This window comes from Mus caroli, chromosome 11 (assembly GCF_900094665.2).
Source record: "Mus caroli chromosome 11, CAROLI_EIJ_v1.1, whole genome shotgun sequence".
Taxonomy (NCBI): domain Eukaryota; kingdom Metazoa; phylum Chordata; class Mammalia; order Rodentia; family Muridae; genus Mus; species Mus caroli.
Window position 1 is genome coordinate 75,344,129 of NC_034580.1, and position 25,033 is coordinate 75,369,161.

At 37.8% G+C, this 25,033-nt stretch overlaps 1 protein-coding gene across 10 annotated transcripts; it reads left to right on the forward strand.

Annotated features, from left to right (window-relative positions):
- Positions 1–24,060, forward strand: Znf207 (zinc finger protein 207). Of its 10 annotated transcripts, XR_003837991.1 has the most exons (18): positions 1–227; positions 2,775–2,901; positions 4,605–4,743; positions 5,903–6,070; positions 6,178–6,253; positions 6,701–6,748; positions 8,233–8,303; positions 8,727–8,884; positions 9,718–9,810; positions 10,915–11,160; positions 11,747–11,906; positions 12,022–12,205; positions 12,424–12,507; positions 15,053–15,107; positions 19,260–19,338; positions 19,949–19,992; positions 20,184–20,245; positions 21,299–24,059. XR_003837991.1 is itself a non-coding variant. In XM_021175689.1 (12 exons), exons 1-12 carry the CDS (start codon positions 187–189, stop codon positions 12,180–12,182), a joined length of 1,488 nt encoding a protein of 495 aa, XP_021031348.1. In that variant the 5' UTR covers positions 1–186; the 3' UTR covers positions 12,183–12,880. The 10 variants fall into 10 exon arrangements, 2 of the variants coding, with proteins under 2 accessions (XP_021031348.1, XP_021031350.1); XR_003837990.1 differs by having other exon boundaries at positions 19,949–20,245; positions 21,299–24,060; XR_003837987.1 differs by having other exon boundaries at positions 20,184–22,449.
- Positions 24,061–25,033: the final 973 nt, after the last annotated feature.

Consider the following 25,033-nt stretch of genomic DNA (forward strand, 5'->3'; position numbering starts at 1 on the left):
GGTGGCTGACGGGAGGTGGACGGGAGATAGGACGAGGGTGTCGGCCATTTTGTGTCTGTTTCCTGCGGGACGCGGTGGTGGCGGTTGGTTTGGAGAACTCTGCGAGTCTCTTGGGTTTTTTGTTTTTTGATTTTTTTTTCCCAGCTTTTTTTCGCCTCTCTTCTGCCTGTTGTGTAGGGCGCAGTAATGGGTCGCAAGAAGAAGAAGCAGCTCAAGCCGTGGTGCTGGTATCCTTTGTGGGGTTGACGTGGAGGCCGAGCGTGGGTGTCGCTTCTTGAGAACACAAGTCTGATGGGTTTGGGTTAGGCCTGTTTGGCAGGGCCCGGCCGGGCCCGTGTGCTGTGGCTGGGTTAGGATTTGGGGTGGTTTCTTGTAAAATGGGGTTCTTCGGGCGAGAGGACTCCGGAGTTTGGTGGCGCTGGACTTGGTGACTCAGGCGCTTGTTTGTCGCGATCATTGGGCCTGGAGCCGTTCCCCCAAGTGCAGTCGTCCCTAAGAACTCCTGTCTCCGTTGTTTCGTTGGAGACCCCACAAAGGGACTTGAGTTTGGGGTAAATGCCCTTACTCCCTGGATAATTGAATTGTGGCTAAGCCCTCTCCCCTCCCCCCCGCGGTGGAGAATCGGCTTCCGCCTCTTTCGGGCGCCTTAATCTTGGGGAAGCGTTTGCTTAACTGGGTGGAGTTTCTTTATCGTTACCCAATTTTATAGGACTGGTTAAACTGTTGGGAAGGAAAACAATTTTCTCGTTTTTTTTTGTTTTTTTGTTTTTTGTTTTTTGGATAACGTATTTTACGTTAAACTGGATTTTTTTTTATCTATTACATGAAAACGGTCTCAAGACAAATTTGTTTTTAAAGTAGTTAAGTCGCTAAAAATCCGTCACGAATTATTTAATGCACTCACAGAAAAAGTCTTGCGAGGTCAGAACTCTTAGTATATGCGAATTTAAATTTCTTGAATGCATAGATTAATAATGAAACTTGGAAGAAATTTTATGGATTCTTAGTTGAATGTGCCCTTTGTCATGAGTTGGATAATGGATTATGAATTCCCAGTTTCAATTCTATTGTATATTTAATGAATTGTGAAATTGCCCCCCCCCCCCTTCTGTCTTTTTATTTGGGATTGGGGGTCTGGTTGTCTGGAACTTGCCCTGTCCACCAGGCTGGCTTCCGCCTGTCTCTGCTTCCCCAGTGCTGGGATTGAAGGCATGGATCACCACTGCCCAGTTTGAAGTTGCTTTTTCTTTTGAAAAGAAAAATTTTGAGTTAGTCTTACTGTCTGACCTGGCACTCAGAATAAATATCTGCCTTGCATGAGGAGTGTTGAAATCAAAGGCATGGGGTATGCCAGGCTAAAAGATTTTTATTTGGGCTTAAGATCTTAGTCTGCATACCAAGTTTGTCTAGTTAAGATGTAGTCATTCCTGCCACAGATTGCCTGCAGTGTGCCACCGGTCCTGGTTCATTTGATTTTGGTTAACCTTTTCTCCTTCATGGAACTCCTGTTCTTCAAGACAGGTTTTCTTAGTGTGTCTCAGTCTGACCTGGAACTTGCTCTGTAGGCTAGCCTGGGCTGAAATTTAAAGAGTTCCACTTGTTTCTGGCTCCCATGTGCTGCGATTGAAGGCACTACTGTCCAGCTGACACTCTTAGCATGTACATTTGTAAATGTTGAAATAATAATTTAAAGGTCAAAATTTGGGGTGTGTGTGTGTGTGTTCTTTGTGGCAGGGCTTCATGTTATGCTGGATCACAAAACTTGAACTCTTGGTTCATCCATGTAGCCTGGCTGCCCTGGAATTTACTCTGTAGATCAAGGTGGCCTCAAATTCATAGATTTGCCTGGTTTTGCCTCCTGAGTGCTGGGATTAAAGGCATGCACCACCATAGCACCGAAAATCCATAAATGCATGTTTCTCCTGTCTCCACTTGTGCTGGGGCTTTGTAGGTGTGCCCTACACCCAGCATCCAAACTGCTGGAAGTACCCAGCCCATTGCATGCTAGACAAGTACCCTAACAATGGAGCTATGTTCTCAGACCGGGAGGTACATGATTAGTGTAATTTCCAAATATAAATACTAAAACTGAATTGGTTTTTGTTTTTCTGATTTTTCGAGACAGTGTTTCTCTGTAGCCCTGGCTGTCCTGGAACTCACTCTGTAGACCAGGCTGGCCTTGAACTCAGAAATCCACCTACCTCTGCCTCCTGAGTGCTGGGATTAAAGGTGTGCGCCACAACTGCCCAGCTTTAAAACTGAATTTATATTAAGTTCCCTCCTTTTTTATTAGGTGGTGGGGGGGGGGGTTGCCTACATAGGTATGCTGTATACTTAGTGCTCTTGGAGGACAGAAGAGCATTAGATCCCCGGGAACTGTCATTCTGGTTGTGAGCTGCCTTATGGATGTTGGGAAAAGAATCTGGGTACTCTGAAAGAGCAGCAAGTGCTCTTAACCTTGGAGTCATCTTAAAGTCACCCCTATTATCCTTCCTGTTAGATGAGATGAAAGGCATTTGTTATATTAATATTGAGGCAGAATCTCACTATGTAATTCTTGACTAGTCTGGAAACTCACAATTGTGGACCTGGCTGGCTTCAAACTCAGAGAGGTTTGACTCTGTCTCATCTCTTAAGTGATGATTTTAAAGGCATATATCACCATTTTCAGCTTTCCTTAGCTTCTAATTACGTAGTATCTATGCAACTTTTGTTTCCTTTAGTTGGCAGGGGGTTATTTTTTGTGTGGTTTTTTTAACCTTAATGGCGACCAGGTATTGTAACAGAGATTTTGATGATGAGAAGATCCTTATACAGCACCAAAAAGCAAAGCATTTTAAATGCCATATTTGCCATAAGAAGTTGTACACAGGACCTGGTTTAGCAATTCATTGCATGCAGGTAAGAATTTCTCTTCTGTTTTGACCTTGTCCCATTGTGATTTGTAACCACATAAATAATATTGAATTTGTCTTTGGTTTATATATTGGGTAAATAGCCAAATCTACTTAAAACTCAGGTATGTGTTTTATTCTCTTTTTTTGGTAGGTGGTAGGGATAGAACCCAATTGATAAGCACAAGCTTTGGCACAAAAGTACTTACCTAGAATCCACGTCTGTTCTGTGGCCATTAAGATAAGTGGACTTGACTTTTAATTTTGAGACAGTTCTTACTTAGTATTTATTCTAGCTGACTGACCTAGAATGATGTTATGTAGATTAGGCTACCCTCAAATTCACAAAGATACTCTTTCCTCTGCCTCATAAGTGTATTCAGTTTTTTGTGTGATGAGTATACAAGAACACACTCTACTTGGAAGCATTGTTCTGTTCAATGTCCAAATTGCTTGCTTGCNCCCCCCCCCCCCTTTTTTTGTGGATTTGGACACATAGTGTGGGTACATGAGGCTGGGAGGTGTTTTTTTGGAGCTGAATTTTCAGGCAGCTGTGAGCTCTTATTTGTGTGGCAGGAATTAAACTCAAGTCATCTGGAAGATCAGGAGTGCCTCTAACTTCTGAGTTCTTCTGCTTCTCTTGAGTTTTTTCATAATAAAATAATGAAAACTTGAGGATTTGTATTTTTGCATCCTGATGTCATAGTTTATATAAAGGCTGGACTTTGTAGTTTCATGGTAGATCTTGTGCCTAGCGTCTTTGAGGCCCTGACTTTGATCTTTAGTACTACCCCTTTTCTCCTTTGTATTATTGTAGTAGCCATTCAGATGCATCTTTTTATGTTAACTTACTTAACAATTAATTGTCTGTTATGTGCTCATTAGTACACAGTTGGCTTTAGAAGGCAGAAGAGGGTGTCGTCCCCTTCGACCTGGAGTTACAGATAGTGGTGAGCTATCAGTTGTGGGTGCTGCAAGCCAAAGCCTGTTCGTCCTTAACCTCTGAACCATCTCCAGCCTCATTAGTTTGTTTGTGCATGCTCACTTGGAGTTTGTGGGAGGACTAGGAATCGGACTTTGTTTTTTTGAGACAAGGTTTCTCTCTGTAGCCCTGGATGTCCTGCAACTCATTTTGTAGACTAGACTGACCTTGAACTTATATTGTGAAAGAAAATAACAAAGTGGTCTGTCTCATCATCAATGATTGAGAAAATGAAAACAAGACAACTAATAAGACTAGGGAGCTGTCAGATGAGAAGAGATCTGAAAAGAAGTAAATAATTTCCAAGGAATAGCAAAATTCAATGATCTTTGGTTTTTGTGATTTTTTTTTTCTATTCTGAATGAAAGGAATGTAAAAAGTAAATATAGTACACTTTGATGTTTGTATGTACCTGTAGCACTATGCAGACAGTCTAACCCTGGGCCTTCATAATTCTAGGTTTCTTTTTACTTGTTCTATCGCTACAAAGCAACAGCTTTGGCCCAGTTTTCACTGTTTTGAGACAGGATTTCTCTGTAGTCCTCACTCTTCTGGAACTCACTGTTGATAGCAGGCTGGCCTTAGATTCAGAGATCTGCCTGCTCCTGCCTCCGAGTGCTGAGATTAAAGACAAGTGCCAACACTGTCTAGAAGAAAGTTTTTGATCCATTCGTCACCACTAGTAGTCTGCTGAGTAGTTTCTAGTTAAAAAAAAATTTTTTTTTAAGGTGCATAAAGAAACCATAGATGCAGTACCAAATGCAATACCTGGGAGAACAGACATAGAGTTGGAAATATACGGCATGGAAGGTATTCCAGAGAAAGATATGGATGAAAGACGGCGACTTCTTGAACAGAAAACACAAGGTAAGATTTACATGTGGATTAAAATACATTTTCACCTTGAGAGTATTGCCATTTTGAGACTTAAATGAACATAGGTTGCCTGGCTTGCACTTTTATACCTGCTGAGTCCTCTCCCTGCTGAGTACATGTGATAACAGCTTTGTATCACTGCACTGAGCTCCCAAATTTTAATATTTCTTACTTTTTTTTTTTAAGAAAGCAAATTCTTTTTCTTTTTTTTTTTTTCTTTTTTTAAGATTTATTTATTTATTATATCTAAATACACTGTAGCTGTCTTCAGACACTCCAGAAGAGGGAGTCAGATCTTGTTACAGATGTTTGTGAGCCACCATGTGGCTGCTGGGACTTGAACTCAGGAACTTAGGAAGAGCAGTCGGGTGCTCTTACCTACTGAGCCATCTCTCCAGCCCTATTTCTTAAGTTTTACTTAAATCTCTTTGGGTGCTTGGCCTGCATCTAAGTCTGGATTCCACTGTGTCTGGTGCCCACAAAGGCCAAAAGATGGTGTCTTTTTCCCAAAAACTGGGATTACATCTGGCTATTAGCTGCTTTATGTGTACTAAAGTTAAAGTTTGGGTTTTTTTGTTTTTGTTTTTTTTTTTTTTTTTTTTTGGAGACAGGGTTTCTCTGTATAGTCCTGGTTGCTGTGGAACTCACTGTGTAGACCAGGTTGGCCTAGAACTCAGAAATCCCGCCTGCCTTTGCCACCCGAGTGCTGGGATTAAAGGTGTGCACCACCATGCCTGGCAAGTTAAAATTTTTTAACTGAGCCTAAACCATCTGTCTCTTCAGTCCCACTAATTCTGGTCTTGAGTTATGTTTTCCTTCATGTTCAATCTTTATTAATGTCATTTGTTTTGGGATATCAAGCTATGTACTGTGCAGATGGCAGAAAGTGTTAGTCTCCTATACATTTTTTTTTTTTTTGACTTTTAAAAGTTATGTCTATGAATGTTTTGTCTGAATGTATGTGTTTCGCTTGGAAGCCAGCGCCTAAGAGGGTCAGAAGAGGATGTTGGATCTCCTTGAACTAGAGTAATTCATAGACTCATCTGCCTGTAAAATGGTGGGATTAAAGTCGTGGGCAAAATTACTTAATTTTTTTTAAGTTATTTTCCTCTCTGATGTGTGAAAATTAATTAAAACCTTTTCTTGGCAGAGAGTCAGAAAAAGAAACAACAAGATGATTCTGATGAATATGATGATGATGAATCTGCAGCCTCAACTTCCTTTCAGCCACAGCCTGTTCAACCTCAGCAAGGTTATATCCCACCAATGGCTCAGCCAGGACTGCCTCCAGTTCCAGGCGCACCAGGAATGCCTCCAGGTAACATGAGACTTATTAAAAATGTATCCTGAGGACTTCATTGATGTCAGGGCTACTTCCTCTTGTTTAATTTCCAGTGCTAACCTTGTTGCTGAAACAATTTGTAGGCATACCTCCATTGATGCCAGGTGTTCCTCCCCTGATGCCAGGCATGCCTCCAGTGATGCCAGGAATGCCGCCTGGGTAAGCAAACTGCCAGTTGGGTCGTGGGCTTGGGCCTTTCTTAACTTGGGTGATATGATTTAAATCTTTTTTCTTTTTCTTTCTTTTTTTTTTTTTTTAAAGATATGGGCTCTATAAATCTTAAACTTTTATTTCTAATAAGGGGTCAGTAAGTATAAGACATATTTTCCTCTAAGGAAAATAGATTTTTGGGTAGTAGAATGAATGTAGGAAACCGTCTATTTCAGTTGCATTTGCTGTAATTAAAGTATTGATTATAGATTTGAGTTTCTTAGTTATGGAAAAGGGAATTGTAATGATTTACCAAAGCATCAGAAACTAAAATGAAATTGAGGTGCGTATTGCCCATCACTTTTACTTAGTTGGATATGAAAGGTGTACAGTACACTTTCCCGCTGTATTCTGAAAATCACAGTTAGATTTTGATTTTGTCATACATTTTCACAGATTGCATCATCAGAGAAAATACACCCAGTCATTTTGCGGTGAAAACATGTAAGCATCTCATTCATAATGTAATTCAGGAGGTATAATAATAATCATAATGTCATTTGTGTGTGTGTTTAATGATATTTATTCAGTTGACTTATAAGAAATTTTCTAATCTTCCTCACAAAAACTTGTTAGCTCATTGACACATCTTTTAAATGTAGAAAATTAAAACATTTCTGAGGAGGTTGGAGAGATGGCTCGGTGGTTAAAAGAACCAACTGTTCTTTCAGAGATCCTGAGTTAAATTCCCAGCAACCACATGGTGGCTCACAACCATCTGTAATGGAATCTGATGCCCTCTTCTGGTGTGACTGAAGATAGAAACAGTGTACTCATGTACATAAAATAAATTTTAAAAATTCTGAGCAAATACACAAGTTAAAATAATTTTCCTCTCAGACGTGGTAGCCCTGATTTTAATCTTAGAACTTGGGAGGCAGAGGCAGGCAAATCACATTGAATATGAGGCAGACTATTTTACATATAGGTTTAGGACAGCCTCCTGGCTACATAGATTCTGTCACAAAAGGGAAAAATTTTTTTTCTAAGTGTGCAAATGCTTTCTTGAGCTATCATTAGATAATAGCTCAAGAAATAATAGACCCAATAATAAGAGATAATACCTATAATCTATTTCTAATACCTATAGATGTAAAAATAAATATCTGTATTCTACATAGAATATCTATACTCTGCTTTCATGCTTTTTATTATAGAAGGTAATAACATTTTCATCTAATTAGGATATATATCCTAAATTCTGAAAAATATACCTCAGTGGTAGATTGCATGAATAACGTGCATCAGGCACTGTTATATCCCCAACAACAAAAAAAAAGCCACCAAAGCACAAATTAAGTTCACATACTTGTAATCTAATCTAATGTGTTGAAGTAAATTGGACACTGAATGATATTTGAAGGTGAGCCTTTTTTTTTTTAAAGTGGAAACTATAAAGGGTTTTGTTTTTAAGTCATGGTTTATTGTTATGAAGTAAAAAGTTTATGTATTCTGAGCTTATATTCACTAATATTGGTGATCCTTGTTCATCCCAGACTGAAAGTTTTACTCCATAGTGGACAACTGAAATAGAAATGTTTCTATTTATGTTCCATGTGCATATTTTTCAAGTGGAACAAAAACTTTCCAGTTAACATACTTATTAGATGGGGTCTCCTTTGTATATTCCCAAGAATATTGTTGAATCTCAGTGACCTTGTTTTGCCATTGGGGTCCCCCCCCCCAGGGTTCCCCTCTATCCCTCCCACTCCACCTCTTTTAATGGTAAACTGAAGAGTTTGTAGATGTTTGTTATGGTAGAATTATATTTTTGTGGCATGATTGATTTGATTTGATCTTAGTACTTGAGATAGTCAAGATTTTTATTTAGTGTTTTGTAATTGCCAAAAATATTTTTGTGTGTGTGATTTATACTGCTAGTTAATATTTTTTGTTTTTATTTTTTCCTTAAATTTTGCTTTTAATAGAATGATGCCAATGGGTGGAATGATGCCACCTGGACCTGGAATACCACCTCTGATGCCGGGTATGCCACCAGGTATGTATGGAGTGTTAAACAATTGCTTTTGTAATGTGTCTGATAGCATTCCTAAGTTTAAAATTCTATTACATGAAAGAAGATTGGTGAATGGGTGGGGTGTGATGCCATGTAGCATCAATACCTTCTCTTTAATTCTAGCAGAGACAGGCTGGTATCTATAGCTCCAGACTAGACTGTTCATAGTTGGCTCCAAGCCAGCTAGGGCTATGTGATGAGATCCTACCTCAAACCAAAGTTGGACAAAACAGTGATAATCAGTAAGATTATAGGTGGAGTCTAGGGACACTGGTTTACATTTAAGATTCTAAAGTTGTAAAATGACAGTTTGAAGAACTACGGTGAGGAACAAATATAATATAGAATTGTTTTCGTGTGAACGAGATTTTTTTTTTTTTATTCTTGGGAATCATTTTTCTTCAGGTATGCCCCCACCTGTTCCACGCCCTGGAATTCCTCCAATGACTCAAGCACAGGCTGTTTCAGCACCAGGTATTCTTAATAGACCACCTGCACCAACAGCAGCAGTACCTGCTCCACAGCCTCCAGTTACTAAGCCTCTTTTCCCCAGTGCTGGACAGGTGAGGTGAAATTCTTGAAAAGGAGTATATTGTATGTTTAAGGTCAAATGGACTTGTTCACAGATATCCTTTGAAATTGTTAGATTATGTGATATATTAAAATATAGCCTATCATTTGCTATGTTTCTACCTTGATTTCCTCTGTTCACAGCAGGTAGAAAGGAATCAGATATTTTTCCAAAGATGTGGATTCTTTAGCTGTAGCTAGATGTGAAAGTCGAATTTCTGAGGACTTCCTCTGCCTTGTTGAAGGGAGTGGAATTAGGTTGGAGCCAACAGTAAGACCTTAGGCATGGTGGTAGTGGCACATGGCCTTTTAACAAGGCTTTCAAGAGCAGAGTCAGGTGAATCTTAGAATTAAGTATATGTGTTTTGATCAAGGTTTGTTTGTTTTTTAAATGCTTAACCCTTAGATTTTTCACTTTTCCCCTGTTTCTGAGTGTTCAATTTTAGTTGCCTAAATTCTTGTGGTAATGGAAATTTTATTTATGGATATGTTAAACTTTTATCAGAATCTGTAGGCTTATTGTATAGGGCATCTGCATAGAGAACTGTCATTTGGAGTTTATGTTAAGATTCTTGAACTAATGCAATCTCCAACATTAAGTCTAGAAACTTATGTTTAACTGGTTGTATTGGTGTAGAGATACTTTTTTGAGGCATATACTTTTTTCTGTTAATTGAAAAGTACATTACCTGCCTCTTTAAATGACATTTGATTGCATTACAATCTGCATTTATAAACAATGCAATCTATACTAAAAAGTGCCACATGGCATGTTTTACCCATTTGTTCGGAGACGGTTCATTGTTTCCTTTCTTTTATGCTACAGATGGGGACACCTGTAACAAGCTCAAGTACAGCTTCATCCAATTCAGAAAGTCTGTCTGCATCTTCTAAAGCTCTGTTTCCTAGCACAGCACAAGTACGCAGGAAGTTGCAGTTTAAAATTGTTAAAATGGCTTTACAACTTAACCCTTTGGACCCTTTATGAAAGCTAATCTTACCAATATGTTTAGGTTTTTTTTTTTTTTTAGAAGTAAAACATACTAAAACTCAAATGGTGTTTGCAAATTTGAATTCATATTAATGATTCCAACAAAGTAACTCTAAACTTCTGTGGCTCTAAAGGGTTAAAAGCATGTGAGCAGTAATGAACTATAGTGGCCAATGGTTAGCCTTGATGCATGGTTAAGCTTCTTTTGATTAATGCTGTTTAATGCGTCACATCTTTATGTAAGAAAGTTAGCACTCTGCATTTGTTTCTAAAGTTGATCTAGTTAACATTTTTAAACACTTGTATTATGAAAGTAATATGTGCTACTGTTAACTTTATTTAGAACCTGTGCCTTTAACCCTTTTGTCTATGCTGTGTTCTAGTCATTACTAATTGGAGGGTAGTGTGCTGCTCTCTGTAGAACACTTGCATAGTTGGTGACACTGATGAGTCACTATTACCGGGAGGTTTTTGATGCTTACTAAGGGGTTTATTATCCCAACCTGTAGCTTCAATTTTCTGAGCTGCTTAAAAGACTAGCCTGGCGTGGTGGCGCACACCTTTAATCCCAGCACTGGGGAGGCAGAGGCAGGCGGATTTCTAGGTTTAAGGCCAGCGTGGTCTACAGAGTGAGTTCCAGGATAGCCAGCGCTATACAGAGAAACCCTGTCTCAAAATACCAAAAAAAAAAAAAAGATGAATTACTTTAGACAATTTAGGAGACTAAAAGCAGTTGCATTAAATACTATTTCATAATCCTATAGCAAATGAAAAAAGAATACAAGGCATTGTAAATTAAGTTTTTTTTGGAGAGTAGATATAAGGCATCTGAGAAGTATAATAATTTCAGCCCAGTATTTTTTGATATTGAATTGATTTGGATTGAATTTTGCAAAACATTTATCAGACATTTTACTTGGTTTTGGTTTCGTTTGAAGTTTGATCTTTTTAATGTTCGTATCATATATTTATTTTTGTTATACTCAACTTTGGATATTGACATTTTACTAATAAAGGATCGTTACTTTATAGGCTCAGGCAGCTGTCCAAGGACCTGTTGGTACAGATTTTAAGCCCTTAAATAGTACTCCTGCAGCAACAACTACAGAGCCCCCAAAGCCTACATTCCCTGCTTATACACAGTCTACAGCTTCAACCACTAGTACAACAAACAGTACTGCAGCAAAACCAGCAGCTTCAATAACAAGTAAGCCTGCTACACTCACAACCACCAGTGCAACCAGTAAGTTGATCCATCCAGATGAGGATATATCACTGGTAAGTTGTTTGTAGATTTTTATCAGTATTGATCTTTACTAGTATCGTTTGATCAAAAATCATAGCAACCTGCCCATTGGAGAAGTTATTATTTGTATTTACATGGTTTTCTGATTTTAAATCTTCCCAAATGGTTTTCATTATTTTTTTTAAGAAGTCATAAATACTACACAAAGAAGGGACTATTCATGTTTTTGGCCTCATGTTCCTAACCTCTTATTTCTAAAAAGAAAAGACAGTAAACTTGGTTCTTTCTCTTTTTAAAACAATGTTTAGACAAGAATTTGCTTGTACTGATTGACTAAACAGTTGAATGTTAGAGTTTACAAAACCTTTCAAGTCTCTACAAATGAATCTCATTTGATAGAAAGTTAATACTTAGTTAATACATTTTGTGAACTCAGCTAGCCATGTTCTAATGTAAAAATAGGTAAGATCATATGGCATGAAGATTTTAAGTAGTAGCAATGATTTATGTGAGCAAAGTAATTATTGAGGAGTAATTGTGTACTTAAAATTATTAGGGTTTCAATATTTGTCCCCCTGTGACTTTATATTAGACATTGTATATTATTTTTATTCTCAGGAAGAAAGAAGGGCACAGTTACCTAAATATCAGCGAAATCTTCCTCGACCAGGACAAACTCCAATTGGTAATCCTCCAGTTGGACCAATTGGGGGTATGATGCCACCACAGCCAGGCCTGCCACAGCAGCAAGCAATGCGACCTCCAATGCCACCTCATGGTACTTTTTTCCCCTTCCTTGCTTTTAGTGACTTAAAAGTGTGTGTGTGTGTGTTTATATATAAAATGTTTCAAAGCAAAAGACAAAGACTAACTTTATATATTGTATTTTTTAGGTCAGTATGGTGGTCATCATCAAGGCATGCCAGGTTATCTTCCTGGCGCTATGCCACCGTATGGACAGGGACCACCAATGGTGCCCCCTTACCAAGGTGGGCCTCCTCGACCTCCAATGGGAATGAGACCTCCTGTAATGTCGCAAGGTGGCCGTTACTGATCTTACTTCATCAAGTCTAATAGGTTTGGAGATTAAACCTTTTCTCAACTTGTGCTGTTTATATAGACAAGCTTCCGTCATTAAGGCTTCATTGTGACTTTTAACAAACATAATCTTCCCACATACCAGGAACTATTGGACATTTATTTGACATGGGAGAAATTATTTGGAATAATAAAACAGGAACTTTTCCTGAAGTTGCAATTTATACTGTATGGCTTCTTTTTCATGTTTCATCTAGGTTTTTAGAAGTGAAGTATAGTAAATTTGGTTCGTTAAATTGTGAAGGCGCTGGAATTACATGAACATACCACCTTAAATAAAGGCAAGTTCTGTAAGATTACATTGCTATTTGTAAAGTTATGCCTTCGCAGCATTTCCAATGCTGTTGGACTTCATGTCCCCAACCTAGCTTGGTGAGGGTTGTAACTGTTTCCAAGTACTTGTACATTGGAAGTTTGAATGTGTAACAATATTTAATGTAATTAGAGAGAGTTCCTCCTGTTGCAGGGTTTAAGAAAACGGGCCCATTATTACGGTCATGTGACTTTTCTGTACTGTTAAACTTCATTGTAATAAAATGAGACAAAAATTTATGCCTTTTTATTCATAACCCAGCTGTGGACCACTGCCTGAAAGGTTTGTATGGCTGCATGCCATGGTAGATGTCCACGTAATAAAACTCAGTTACCAATACAGTTTTGATACATGATTGAATTCTTTAAGCTGTAGATTATTTTAGCTGCATGTTTTAGTATATAACAGAATATATAAAGTTCTTGTTAATGTATCTGTTGACAGAAACTTAACACATGAGTTACATACGGGGAGGAAGGCTTTGTGTCACTGTTTTACATCTTTTGGTTTCATGTTATGGAAGTTCACAATGTAAACTTCACATTTTCGTGCTAAGATTGTTTAGAGCCTAGTGCCAGATGCATTCATTTTCTTGGGATTAATTTTAAGACTTCAGGTGCCAGTTGAATAATTTATGAACCTCAGAAGCTATCCAGGTGCTTCTAGAAGCTTAGGTGCATGCTTCTTGTGTTAATGTAGGTTAACTTGTACTATGCAGTGTTGGAAAGTTTTTATTATACTCCTTTGAAGTTATGTTACTTGAGATTAGATAGGTAACCTGTGTAAAGTCAGATGGCTTGACTGGAAATTATGATCCTTGAAAGTTTAGGATGTTGCTGTGTTCCTGTAGGAAATTTTTACTGTAGGGGTGATTACCTACCACTGGGGATTTTGTGTTGGATGTCTCACCGTAGTTGTTCTTACAGCTTTTGTGGACATCTTTTCTGATTTGGGGGGACATGAGGCTTGGGTAGGTTTATGATCAGTTAAGTATCAGGTGATCTGTACAAAGTAATTAACCATATAACGAATATAGTTTGATTTGATTTAACAATTCTGAGCAAATGCTGTCTTTAATAGTTCTATGAAGGGTATTAGATAAATGATGTGACAATATAAGTTACCTTAATTTTGTAGGAATTTATATTGAAAATATTTTTGGCTTGTTACAGAGGAAAATTTAAATAAGTAAAATTCATTCTGAGATATGACAAATTAATTTAAATCTGAATGTCATTTTTAGTCTGGTATTTACTGCACTGATTGTGTGCCGCCTCTGCTGTAGTTACTGTGAGGTACAGAAAGTTCCAGTTTCTAATGAAAATATTCATATATACCAGAAATGAGTTCCTACCAGCTGCTAAATTAGCCTTCACTTCTTCATCCTGATTACCTCTCTAGTTAACTAAAGTTTCTTAGACTAGCAGCACTGCCAAAGAAAACCCTTTATTGAAAATATTAAGGTATAGCTTGGCGGTGGTGATGCGTACAGAGGCAAGTGCATCTTCCTTGAGTTGTAGGCGGGCCATCCAGGGCTACAGAGTGACTTCCAGAGCAGTGAGGGCTACCCAAAGAAATCCTGTCAAAACAAACAAACAAACAAACAAAAAACCTTTTTAAAAAGATGGCAAGATTAAGTTTAGAAATGCTTTCTTTTAAAACAGAACATTTTAGAATTTCATGAATTTGATATCAGACAACTGAAGTATTGGTAGAACTTTTAAGAATTATGCAAAGCTTACATTTATATTTTGTTCAAAGCACAAGATAGCAGGACTTATTCTTTGAAGTCTACAACTTAAAAGTAAAAGAATCCTAATATTTTAAAAGTTTGTGTGTAACCTAAGGTACTCTAATGATGTATAATTTGGGCCTCAGGAGTGGGGTCCACTTACTATGTTGTTGAAAGTATAATTTTTGCATGCATCAAGAATAATTAAACTTCTAGAAAGTGCTGCTTACCTAATTGCTTCTGGGGTCCATAGTGTGGTTAAATCTCAAGTGTAACAAATTTGGTTTATACTTGAATTTCAGATGGCATTACAAAGACTGCTTTCAGTTATTTGCTATGTCCCTGTACAACATTTAATGAAGCTGTAAGATAAGCCTGTCAGCTTCCATCTACTTGTGGATCAGTTTTTTTAAAAGTCTGGCACTAGTTTCTACTCTATTTAGCTACTGATAGAAAAAAAGACTAGCAGATGAGGATCCACTTCTGAGTGACTTCTGAAGTTATCACTTAATTTTGACGCCTTAGTATTATAGTAATCTCATGCCACTTGTTAGGGGGAGAACACCTATTCAGATTACACATTGAACTTAAGCTGAGTTTAATGAATCAATTCTGGAAATCTCAAAGAAATAAGTTTGGACTCAGTTCAGTTGTAGACAAAAAGACCTGCTCTTTTTCTATTGCTTGCTTGATCATTGGGACTTAAAAAAAATTTGATGCATGTCTTTTTTAATTAATTGGGTGATGTTTTTCTAAAATTAAAATTTTCTTCTTCCTATAGCCCTGCCATAGGACAGGCTGAGGCTGAGTCTCAGTGTTGCCCTGTTCAGTCTGAGGCAAGTGGGATTTATTTTATTACTTATGGGGGCTTTCACAGCTTTATGGCTGTTGGATATTTATGTCCCCAAACTTGCAGCAAGTTTGGTGAAGGCCCCTAAATTTAATTAAACTTAGGATTTTTATATTCCTTTGGCAGAGAAGGCTCTATATTAATATTCACGTTTGACTGTGGTGTTAATAAGTATAAATAAGTATTGTTTTATTATATAATATTTAAGGCTTTATGAACCTTAGTAAATTCACAATTTATATTCTTGATTTGGAGGCCTGATATGTTTCATTCAAATTTTTACTTAGACCTCTAGGAAAAATCATTGGTTGTTTTTTGTTCAAACTTAAATTTAACCTCAAGGATAAGTTATCTGAATTGCCACAGGATACTGAAGTTTGTTCTAAATCTCAAGCTTATTGAACATGAAGGTGGTAAGGTCATCCGGAAAGGCTTATGCTCTTTAATGTTCTCAAATCTCACCACACTAGAGCAAATGTTAATGTAGAGCCCTGAAATGAGTGGGAAGGTCATTTGTCTGTGCGTGTGTGGTGTATTATAGATGGGTGTAGACTACAGGTGTGGTATTAAAGGGCTTTGGGTATTACATGGCTCAATGGAAAGAGAACTAATTTTCAGGTAGCCATACTGAAATTGGGTCATATGATAAATATGAAACTAGTTCAGAATGATTTTGGAAGTTAAATTTTCAGATTTTACTGAGCAGTGCTTTATGTAATGCACACACCAGTAGTGTATCCACATTTGTTTTGATTTTGGTGTTCAGAACTACTGTGTTGGGAAATGGGGTGATGACTGAAAGTAGGTTCCAACTTGTTCATTCCTTACATCAGACTGGAAACAGATTTTAATCCTTTGGGGGGGGTTGTGGTTATTTTAATTTTAGATTTTTGAAATGGGTTTTCTCTGTATAGCCCTAGCTGTCAGTCTGGAACTCTTGTTTACAAGGCCTCGAACTCAGGTATCTGCCTGCCTCTCTATTTCCCCAGTGTTGTGATTAAAGGTCTGGGGCCAGACACCTGACAAGATTTTAATACTTTCAGGAACTACTGTTTCCATGACAATGTTCCACTGGATTGCTGATAACATTTAGTAAATTACAGTTTTGGGTTTTTTTTAGACTTGTTAAATGGACTTTACTTCAATCATAGGGTGCTTATCTAATGCTATGTCCAAGACCTTGAATTTCATTCCCACCACCATTTAACAACTGTGAGTGCTGGTGTATTTTTATCTTGTGCCCACCCTACTCTAGTATATGTAAATCTCTTGAAATTGCCTGAGCCGATTCTAAGTTAAATAGGTTCTTATTTTCTTGAATATAGGGGTGGGGAAGCGATTTACTAATGATGGTACATTTGCTTAATGAATACCAAATCATTTGCACTTGACTGACTGTATTCCTCACAGTTGGGAATTTGAGTTAGGAAGATTGCTGTGAGTTTGGAGATAAGCCTGGGTTACAGAGTATAAGACCCTGTCAGGGTGGAGATGATGGCTTTGTAGGTCAGTGATCCAGAGAACCAGTTGAGAATTATGCAGTTTTCAGGTTTCTGTAAAAGCACACTGATAACATTTGATAAATAATACTGACTTCACTTTGTTTTAGTAAGCAAATGAATGTGGGATTTGTACATTTGTATTGGCTAGAATTTACTAAGCATATACCCTAAATTTTTTAATAAATGATACGTATTTTTAAAGGTAATATCTACCTCCGTAACACTAGTGGTGTCTTCTTCAAAAGTGAAATTAATTGTCTTGGTAGCTTCTGGAAAGTTCACTCCAGAAGGATAGTCAGTGAAGTGACTGGGGCGTACAAATAAAAGATAGCGAGTAACATATTCCCTGTGCTTTGTCCTGGCTTCCTCATGAATGAAACAGGGTTTTTCCTTTCTCTTTATTTTACTTTGTCAATATTTTGGTCTTTTATCATCCAGGTAATTTTAATAATCTTATAGTCATCTTTCTTTGTGATAATTCTTTGTAAAATAAGCATTTTAACAATGTAGTATAGAGTCACATGTAATCTGAATTTTTATAATACTGAATTTTTAAAACCAGTAGCTTAAACTCTTAGACATCCTCAATAGAACACTGTTAAATTATTCAGATAAATTCATAGGAATTAGAGGAAATCAGATTTAGTTTAAACTGCCAAGAACCTGAGCTGTTTATTCCAAGTGGTTTCCTATGCAGAACACTGGGGTTTATTTTAGTTTTCGCATTACCGGGCGGTTTTGTTACAAAATAAAGGACTTTTTGTTTAAGGCCGGGTATGGAGGCATATGGTATAATTCCAGCTCTCTGGAGGATGAGATATGAGATCAGGGATATTCTGCAAGTTGAAGTGTAGCCAGGGTTAGAATAAGGGTTACAACTTTTTCTTCTGAATGTGGTCATGCGCACCTTAATTCTAATACTTAGGGGAGAAGTTGGTGGAGTCAGTCTGATCTGTGCATGTATGAGTTCACACCATCTAGTTCTACAGGAGACTGTAGCCTTAGAATTTTTTAATTAAAAAAAAACCTCTCTTGTTTTTTGAGACAGGGTTTCTCTCTGTAGCCCTGGCTGTCCTGGAACTCACTCTGTAGACCAGGCTGGCCTCGAACTCAGAAATCTGCCTGCTTCTGCCTCCCAAGTGCTGGGATTAAAGGCGTGAGCCACCACTGCCTGGCTTTAAAACTTTTTAAAAATGTTTTTAGTAAGCACTGTTTTTACTTCTAAGTGCTGTACGTTCTTTAATATTTTGTTCCTCCAAAGGAGATCATCACCTCCATCACTGGATGACAATTTAAAATTCAAGTAGTCTGAAAGAGTTAAATTAATTTTTTTTTTCAGGAATGGTTTTAGTAAGAAAAATGTAGACTCCCAAAGTAATGGTATACAGCCTAAAATAGAGTGTTCATTAAACCTAATTTCATTTTTGTTTAAGTAAGTTAGATGTATTGAGCAGTGTCTAACTAAAACTGGCACACTGGATAGTAACTTTGAAGGGTTAGGGTCTTCAGGATGAATATGACAATTATTCATTGTCATTTTGAAAAACTCATTGCCAAGGGGATAAATGTGTGTACATTGTTTTAAAGGATTTGTTAGACTCCAGCCAACACTTGAATCATTTCTGTGCCTTGTAAGGTTATAGGCAGTTTGAGTAACTGAATGAATGTGTTGCATTCCCTAAGCCCTCTGACATTGTTGCACTATCTGGGGACTTTGTGTGTGTTTCTATTGGGCTTTTATTATGGTTAAAGGATCTGTTTTTACCTTTGAAATTCATTGATTGTCCTACTTGAAATGAAGAATGAAGCTGGCTGGAGGTAACCCAGCGGCAGGCACAGTGCATGTTAAGCATGCATGAACCCCCTGGATTCAATCCCCAGCATCAAAAACAGAAAAGAAAAAGAAGAATGAAGACTTTCGTTTCCCCAATACATTATACATTAACTGATAGCTGATTATGTGGGAAAGGAACTATTGTGTGGTAGGTTTAAGAGTTTAGAACCTTAAATGCTATGAAAATAAGAATAAAAGGGCTTTACCCTTTTATTTTAGTAATGGTATTTTCTTTTTTTGGTAGTTTACTAATCCTACGTTGAAATATCATTTCACTATCTTTTCAAGGGTTATTTACTTGCCCAAGTTGGCCAAGAAAATAATTATTATAGTTTTCACAATTTGAATCAGAAACAGGGCGTCTATTTAGAGTTAATTCCCCTTTACCAGCTAGCTGGTTAATATACTTGAAGAAGTAACAGAATTCATAGACTTTTTTTAAGGTTGAGAATAATAAAATTTCATGACATTGGAAAGTTAAAATTGGCTGTAAGGTTTGTCTAATTGAAATTAGAAGGTAATTGCCCCTTGCCTTTTTCTGCAACCAAGATTTCCAGTACACTACCCATGTTGAAGACATTATTGACTAAAATAGAAGCATGTCCAAGAGATACTTCAGTGTTGCTACCTCATTTTCAAGATCACTCAATTTCAGTAGCCAATGTAAAATCATCTTTATTAAGCTTAGGCAACCTTTTAAGATGTACTGCTAACAGGCTCTGAGGAAATTAAATGCACATTGACTTTTTTAAGTATGGGTTGAACTCCTCAGTTTAATACAATTTGTGTTTTTGTTAACTAGCAGCAGAATTTCAGCATTTGCTACTTACTGGTAGAGAAGAAAAACCCCACAGCCCTGCCAGTACAGGTTAGTTTAATCTGTAAGTACCTGATGTTCCTTTTTTTTTCTCCCCCACCCCACAAACATAACCATTTAAGGCAGTTAAGGAAGGAAGCTGCTGTGCAGTGACTTAAATGTGAGTATGAGTAACAGGTCCATTGGATGGATGTTCTCAGACACTCGGGTCTTGGACCAAAGTCAGCTTTAGGTTGGTGACCTTGGTTGTAATGCTGCTCCTTTATTGGTTGGTGGTTCTTGACCTATGTTGACAGACACCTCCTAGTTAAAAGAGAGAGAAGAAGTATTTTGATTAGCTCAGTTCATGGTGGTAATGCAAGGCTTCAGATCCACTGCTGTAATTACTCCATGGTAGTTTTTATCACCCTTTACTTTCTATAGTATGAGTCAACCTATGATGCTTTAAATACTGGTAAAGAATTTGTGTGTCTTTGTAAGCTATAAATGGCATTGGTGTGCCTCTTCATCACTGGCATGGAAGCTCACTGCATATTCAGAACCCTGCACAGTTGTGCACATCTTTAATCCCAGAACTCTATAGGCAGTGGTAGAAGTAGTATAAATTTGAGGCCAGGCTAGGCTGTGTAATGATTCCCTGTCTTTTTTTTTTTTTTTAACGTAATTCTTGGAAGACGAGGAAGTCATGCACATCTTGCTTGAAATTTAACCAGTAAAAGTAAGTTGGATGGTGATTAGCCAGTCTTCGATTGGATCGTTATTATTTTACTTGGGAATATTAAGTTTTGTTTAAATTTTTAATGATCTACATCTAGCAGCCAGTAGTAGAACTGTATTTTGTGAGTTTTCCCCCACTTTGTTTTTTGATTGTGAAGTGCCTGAGGGCTTAAGTTTTATTGCCTTTCACAGAATGGCGTAGATACAGTGGAAATGGTTTTCCGTAAAACCATCTCTTTAGAGCTGCCTTTCTGGTGAGTACTGCTTTATAATTTTTGTATCACACTTTTATTTTTTTAAGCTAGCTGGAAGGTGACAGTGATTGAAATGAGCAGCCAGTTTTCAAAGCTTGGATCAGAACCTTAAGATGACCTAAGTTACTGCCTGATATTTCCCTATGTTTCCTATTTAGATTCTCTCTTTTTTCCCCCCCTATTTTCCTAAAGATCTGTATGCACATAAACATTGAACACAGATTATTTCCTTTGGTGAGGAAAAATAATTGTGAAAGAAAATTTAGAAACAGGAGAGATGGCTCCATAGTTAAGACCATGTCATATTCCAGGTGTGGTAGCACACACTCTGGAGACAGAGGCGAGTGATCTCTTAGTTCCCAGTACAACCAGGGTTGGATGAAGTAGTCGTCGTCCCCCTACCCCCAGCAAAAAAAGGAAAAAAAAAGAAAGATGTGTCATATATTTGTTGTCATCTGAGTTGAGGTTCCCAATCTCCATGTCATGTGGCTCACAGCCACCTAGCTGCTTCAGGATCTGACACCCTGGGCTTTGTGCTCATAAAACATGTAATTGAGAAATACATATTTTTTTTAAACCAAAGATTACCTCCCCCCCCCCCCACTCATTTCCCGCTGTGTAGGTTAATGAAATACAATATATTGGTATACTCTGCTGCAGTACTGAGCAGTATAAGTGGAAAACTTAGGTTACAGATACAGTTTCTAGCATTTGTTTACCTGTGAAAACTGGCTTACAAATAGTATTTATTTTACTGTCTTGTTTAGTGATTAGCCTGTAACATAAGGATTCCTTTCCCTGTGGTTTTGAGCTAGATTCTAAATAATGCAGTTTTATTTGTATATACATTGTGTTTCTGCTGTAACCTTTGTGAATAAATCTACCTTTTCCCTCCTTAGTATAGACAATATTTGTTTTCTAAAATCTGAAATGTGTAATCTGAGTGTGTTTGGTAATGTATTCTAGATGAGCTCTCAACAAAGTTTTGAGCCTAAATTTGTGTCTTTAGATTTAAAGTGAAATAAATTTCTAAGGAACTCTGTCTTTTCCTAGCATGGATAAGCAGACAGTGACAGTTGGTAAGTATGTAACTTCCAATGCATGTAGTAGTGGTAAAGGTGAGCTCCCAAATTGTATTCCAAGATCAGAAGTGAGGCCTTCTAGGATTTTATATGTACATCTAACGCTTTCTCCAGATCTATGTACTCATTGATTAAACTGAATGCACCTTACTTGTCTGATTTGGTTTTTGTTCGTTTTGTTTTTAGGAGATTATTTGTATGGTAGTTTAAAATCTAATTTTATATTTTAAACTTTCTTTGGTGTATATCAGTAAGTGGCTCTTTTCCTGAAAACCCAATATTGACCCTGAGTTTACTTAACACTCTGTTTTTCATTTCCATTTATGACTAAGCAAAATATGGTGGCAATGGGAGAGAATCACTCTTAATTTCTGTAATGGAGGTCAGTGCATAATTTAAGGTTTATTTATGTGTCTGTGGTGCACCCACATGCAGTTTTTTCTTGAGTCCAGAAGGAGACTGTTTGATTCTTAAAGTGAAGTGGAGTTTCAGACACTTGTAACCTACCATTGAACAGTCAGCGTTCATCCCTGAGCCAGTGCTGGTCGGTGTTACAGAGAGAGAGTTTGGTGGTGGGAAGAGAGCTTTCTTGTTTTTTATGATTATGCCCCCGGCCCCCACAGGTGAGAAATATCTTGGGGTATGTAGGTAGTTTGTTTGTATGTGGTTTCTAGGGAGCCAATTCAACCTTCTGGGATTCTGTTGGTAACAAAAGTATGATAGGTAAGGTGAAAACGGTCTAATTTTATTTCTGAGATATAAGTCATTTTTTTTACAGCATTGTTTTCTTAAAAGTTAAAGAAGTGGGTATGCATGTCTTTAATTTAGTCTCCAGGTTTACCCCTGACAAGTGTCAGTTGGATTTGGAGAAAATGAAGAGCAAAGTCTTGTGGGGGATGAGATTGTATGGAGGATCTGAGCATAGCATCAGAAGGAAGAATAAATTTGCTAGCCTGTGTATGATTAAATGGTACATGAGCAGAAATTGTTATGAATGTCGTTTTTTATATAACTAAATCTTCTAAAGGTAATTATATGCTAGCCTTTAATTCATTAACATTGGAACCTTGTGATACATGAATTTGGTTGAGTTTATTAAAAAATAAAAATTTCCCACACAAATAATAGTGTATGTGATACTTTGATGTGTCTCTCTCCTGGCTCAGGAACATTAAAGTGTGTTCTCCAACTCAAATACACACACACACGATTTGCACTTAGCAAGAGAGATCTCTCTGTATCCCTGTTGTTAATGGAATTTGATACGTGTGTTCTGCTGACCTGGAACTCTAGAAATCCTCCTAAGTAATTTAATTGCAGTGTGTATTTAATGTTTTCTGTTTTTCCATAGCCTTTACATGGAATGCCATCCTTCTACCACTGTGCTAGCTACCTCCAGCTCTCTTTTCTCTTACAGTGAAGCTGCATAGCCTTGGCTGTCCTAGAAAAGTCTGTAGAATAGGTTGTCCATGAGCTCCCCTTTCCTCCGCCTCGTAAGAGTGCCACCGTGCATGCATATAAATTATATCCATGAATGTGCAGTTGTCTGTAGCGGCCAAAAGAGGTGGTTGGATCCCTTGGAGCTGGAATTACAAGTGGTTGTCAGCCACCTCTGATATTGATGCAAGGAACTAGAATCAGTTAATTTGTAAGAACATCTAGTTACCTTAACCACTCAGCCATCTCTCCAGCTTAATAAAGGAACGACTGTTTACACATAATCTCCACCTCATAAGCAGCAGAGGCAGGCCATCCAAGTCTAGGCATAGAAGCCCTTTCTCAAAATCTAAGTGAATTTAAATAACATTCTATTATATGTGTGTGTGTGAATGGGCATTTTGAACGTATGCATGTGTGCTTTCCACAGAGGTCAGGAAAGGATGTCAGACCTCCTGGGCTGCAGTCACACATGGTTGTGAGTTGCCATGTGGGTGCTGGGAACTGAACATCGCAGTGTTCTTACTGTCTCTCAGCCCTGAGACCAAGTCTTATTAAAAGGTCTAGGCTGTCTGTTCTAAACTTAAAATTATATTTCAGCCTCTGAAATAGTGTTTCACAGACCTCTACTACCAGATCTTTATTCATAATGCATTGAAACATTTTTGTGCAATTCAGTAGCTCATTAAGAGTAAGTTTCATTTTCACTCTAAATAATGAAAGAGTGAGTTTGAAATCTGAATGAATCATGATGTTCTGTTCTAAGATACCTCTAAGATATAATGATTATAACTTTTAAATACCAAAGATGTTTTGGACAGCAATTTTGCAGGCGAAATGTAGTTAGTAAATATTTAGTGAAAATTGGGACTTAGGGGGTTTTGCTTTGTGTGGCTGAGGAGTTGGACTGACTTGGTAAGATTACTTACCAACCCTGTTACTCAGCCACATCCATGGCTCAGTGCTGTTTTAAGTAACTCATTTTTGACTGAATCATGTGCTGGGATTGTAAGGTGTTTAGTATGCCTTGTCAAGTTTTATGACCCCTTTAAACAAGAGTCAATGATAAGTTCAATGCCTTGTTATAGGTTTTACTTTTGTAAAAGTTTCAAATAGTTAAATTGTGAGTCAAACTCTTGCTATAGGTAGGAAGTAATTACACGTTCAAGGTCATTCTCTACTGCACGTGGTTTTGAGACAGTCTTAGCTCCCCATTACAATAAAGTACCAGGGCTAGAGAGAGATGGATGGCTCAGCAGTTAATCTGACTGGTCTTCCCAAGGTCCTGAGTTCAAATCCCAGCTGCCACATGGTGGCTCAACCATCTGTAATGAGATCTGATGCCCTCTTCTGGGGTGAATGAACATAGCTACAGTGTACTTATAATTAATAAATCTTTTTTAAGAAAACAGTTATAATATCAAGAGTCATATCATGTCAGCATAAAGGAGCTCTTTTGAGGATGGGTCCACTACATGCTATGATATGAACTGTGATAGTAAATAAGGGGCTTTTTCAGGGTTTTTAGTTTTTGGTTCTTTGGAATAGTCCCAGAGGGTCAGGATCACACTTTAGAATTTGTTTTGTTTGTTTCCCAACAGCCCTGGCTGTCCTGGAACTCACTTTGTAGACCAGGCTGGCCTCGAACTCAGAAATCCGCCTGCCTCTGCCTCCCAAGTGCTGGGATTAAAGGCCACCACTACACCCGGCACACTTTCAGATTTTTTTTTTTTTTTTTATACGGTTTTGTATTTTAAGACAGGGTTTCTCTTTGTAGCCCTGGCTGTCCTGGAACTCACTCTGTAGACCAGGCTGGCCTCGAACTCAGAAATCTGCCTGCCTCTGCCTCCTGAGTGCTGGGATTAAAGTCATGAGCCTCCACGCCCCGCTTCAGTCTGTGCTCTTAACCATTTGGATCATCTCTCTAGCCCTGGTTTCACTCTTCTAAGCAAGTGTGTTGGCCTTCACCAACCTCTGTGAACCATATGTAAGCCTGGTGTTCATGGAGGCAGAGGGTTACCATTTTCAGAAGCCACCAAGTGGATGAACCCAGGTCCTTGGCAAGAGCACACTATCAACTCAAGTTTTTTCAAATGAGATTTGTCATTGTTTCCCTTCTCTTATCTCCACTATCACCACCACCATTACTTAGGGTGGCCCTAAACTCAGGATTCTCCTGCAGTTTCTCAAAATGCTGGGATTAGAGGAGTTTAGCTAGCCTTTAATTCATTAACATTGGAACCTTGTGATACATGAATTTGGTTGAGTT

Excerpts from the sequence above, each read along its gene's own strand:
- Znf207 (XM_021175689.1), top strand. The coding sequence starts at position 187 with ATGGGTCGCAAGAAGAAGAAGCAGCTCAAGCCGTGGTGCTG. Across the intron at positions 6,254-6,700 it reads ATGCCAGGAATGCCGCCTGG|ATTGCATCATCAGAGAAAAT; the intron begins GTAAGCAAACTG and ends ACATTTTCACAG. Across the intron at positions 11,161-11,746 it reads CAGATGAGGATATATCACTG|GAAGAAAGAAGGGCACAGTT; the intron begins GTAAGTTGTTTG and ends TTTTATTCTCAG.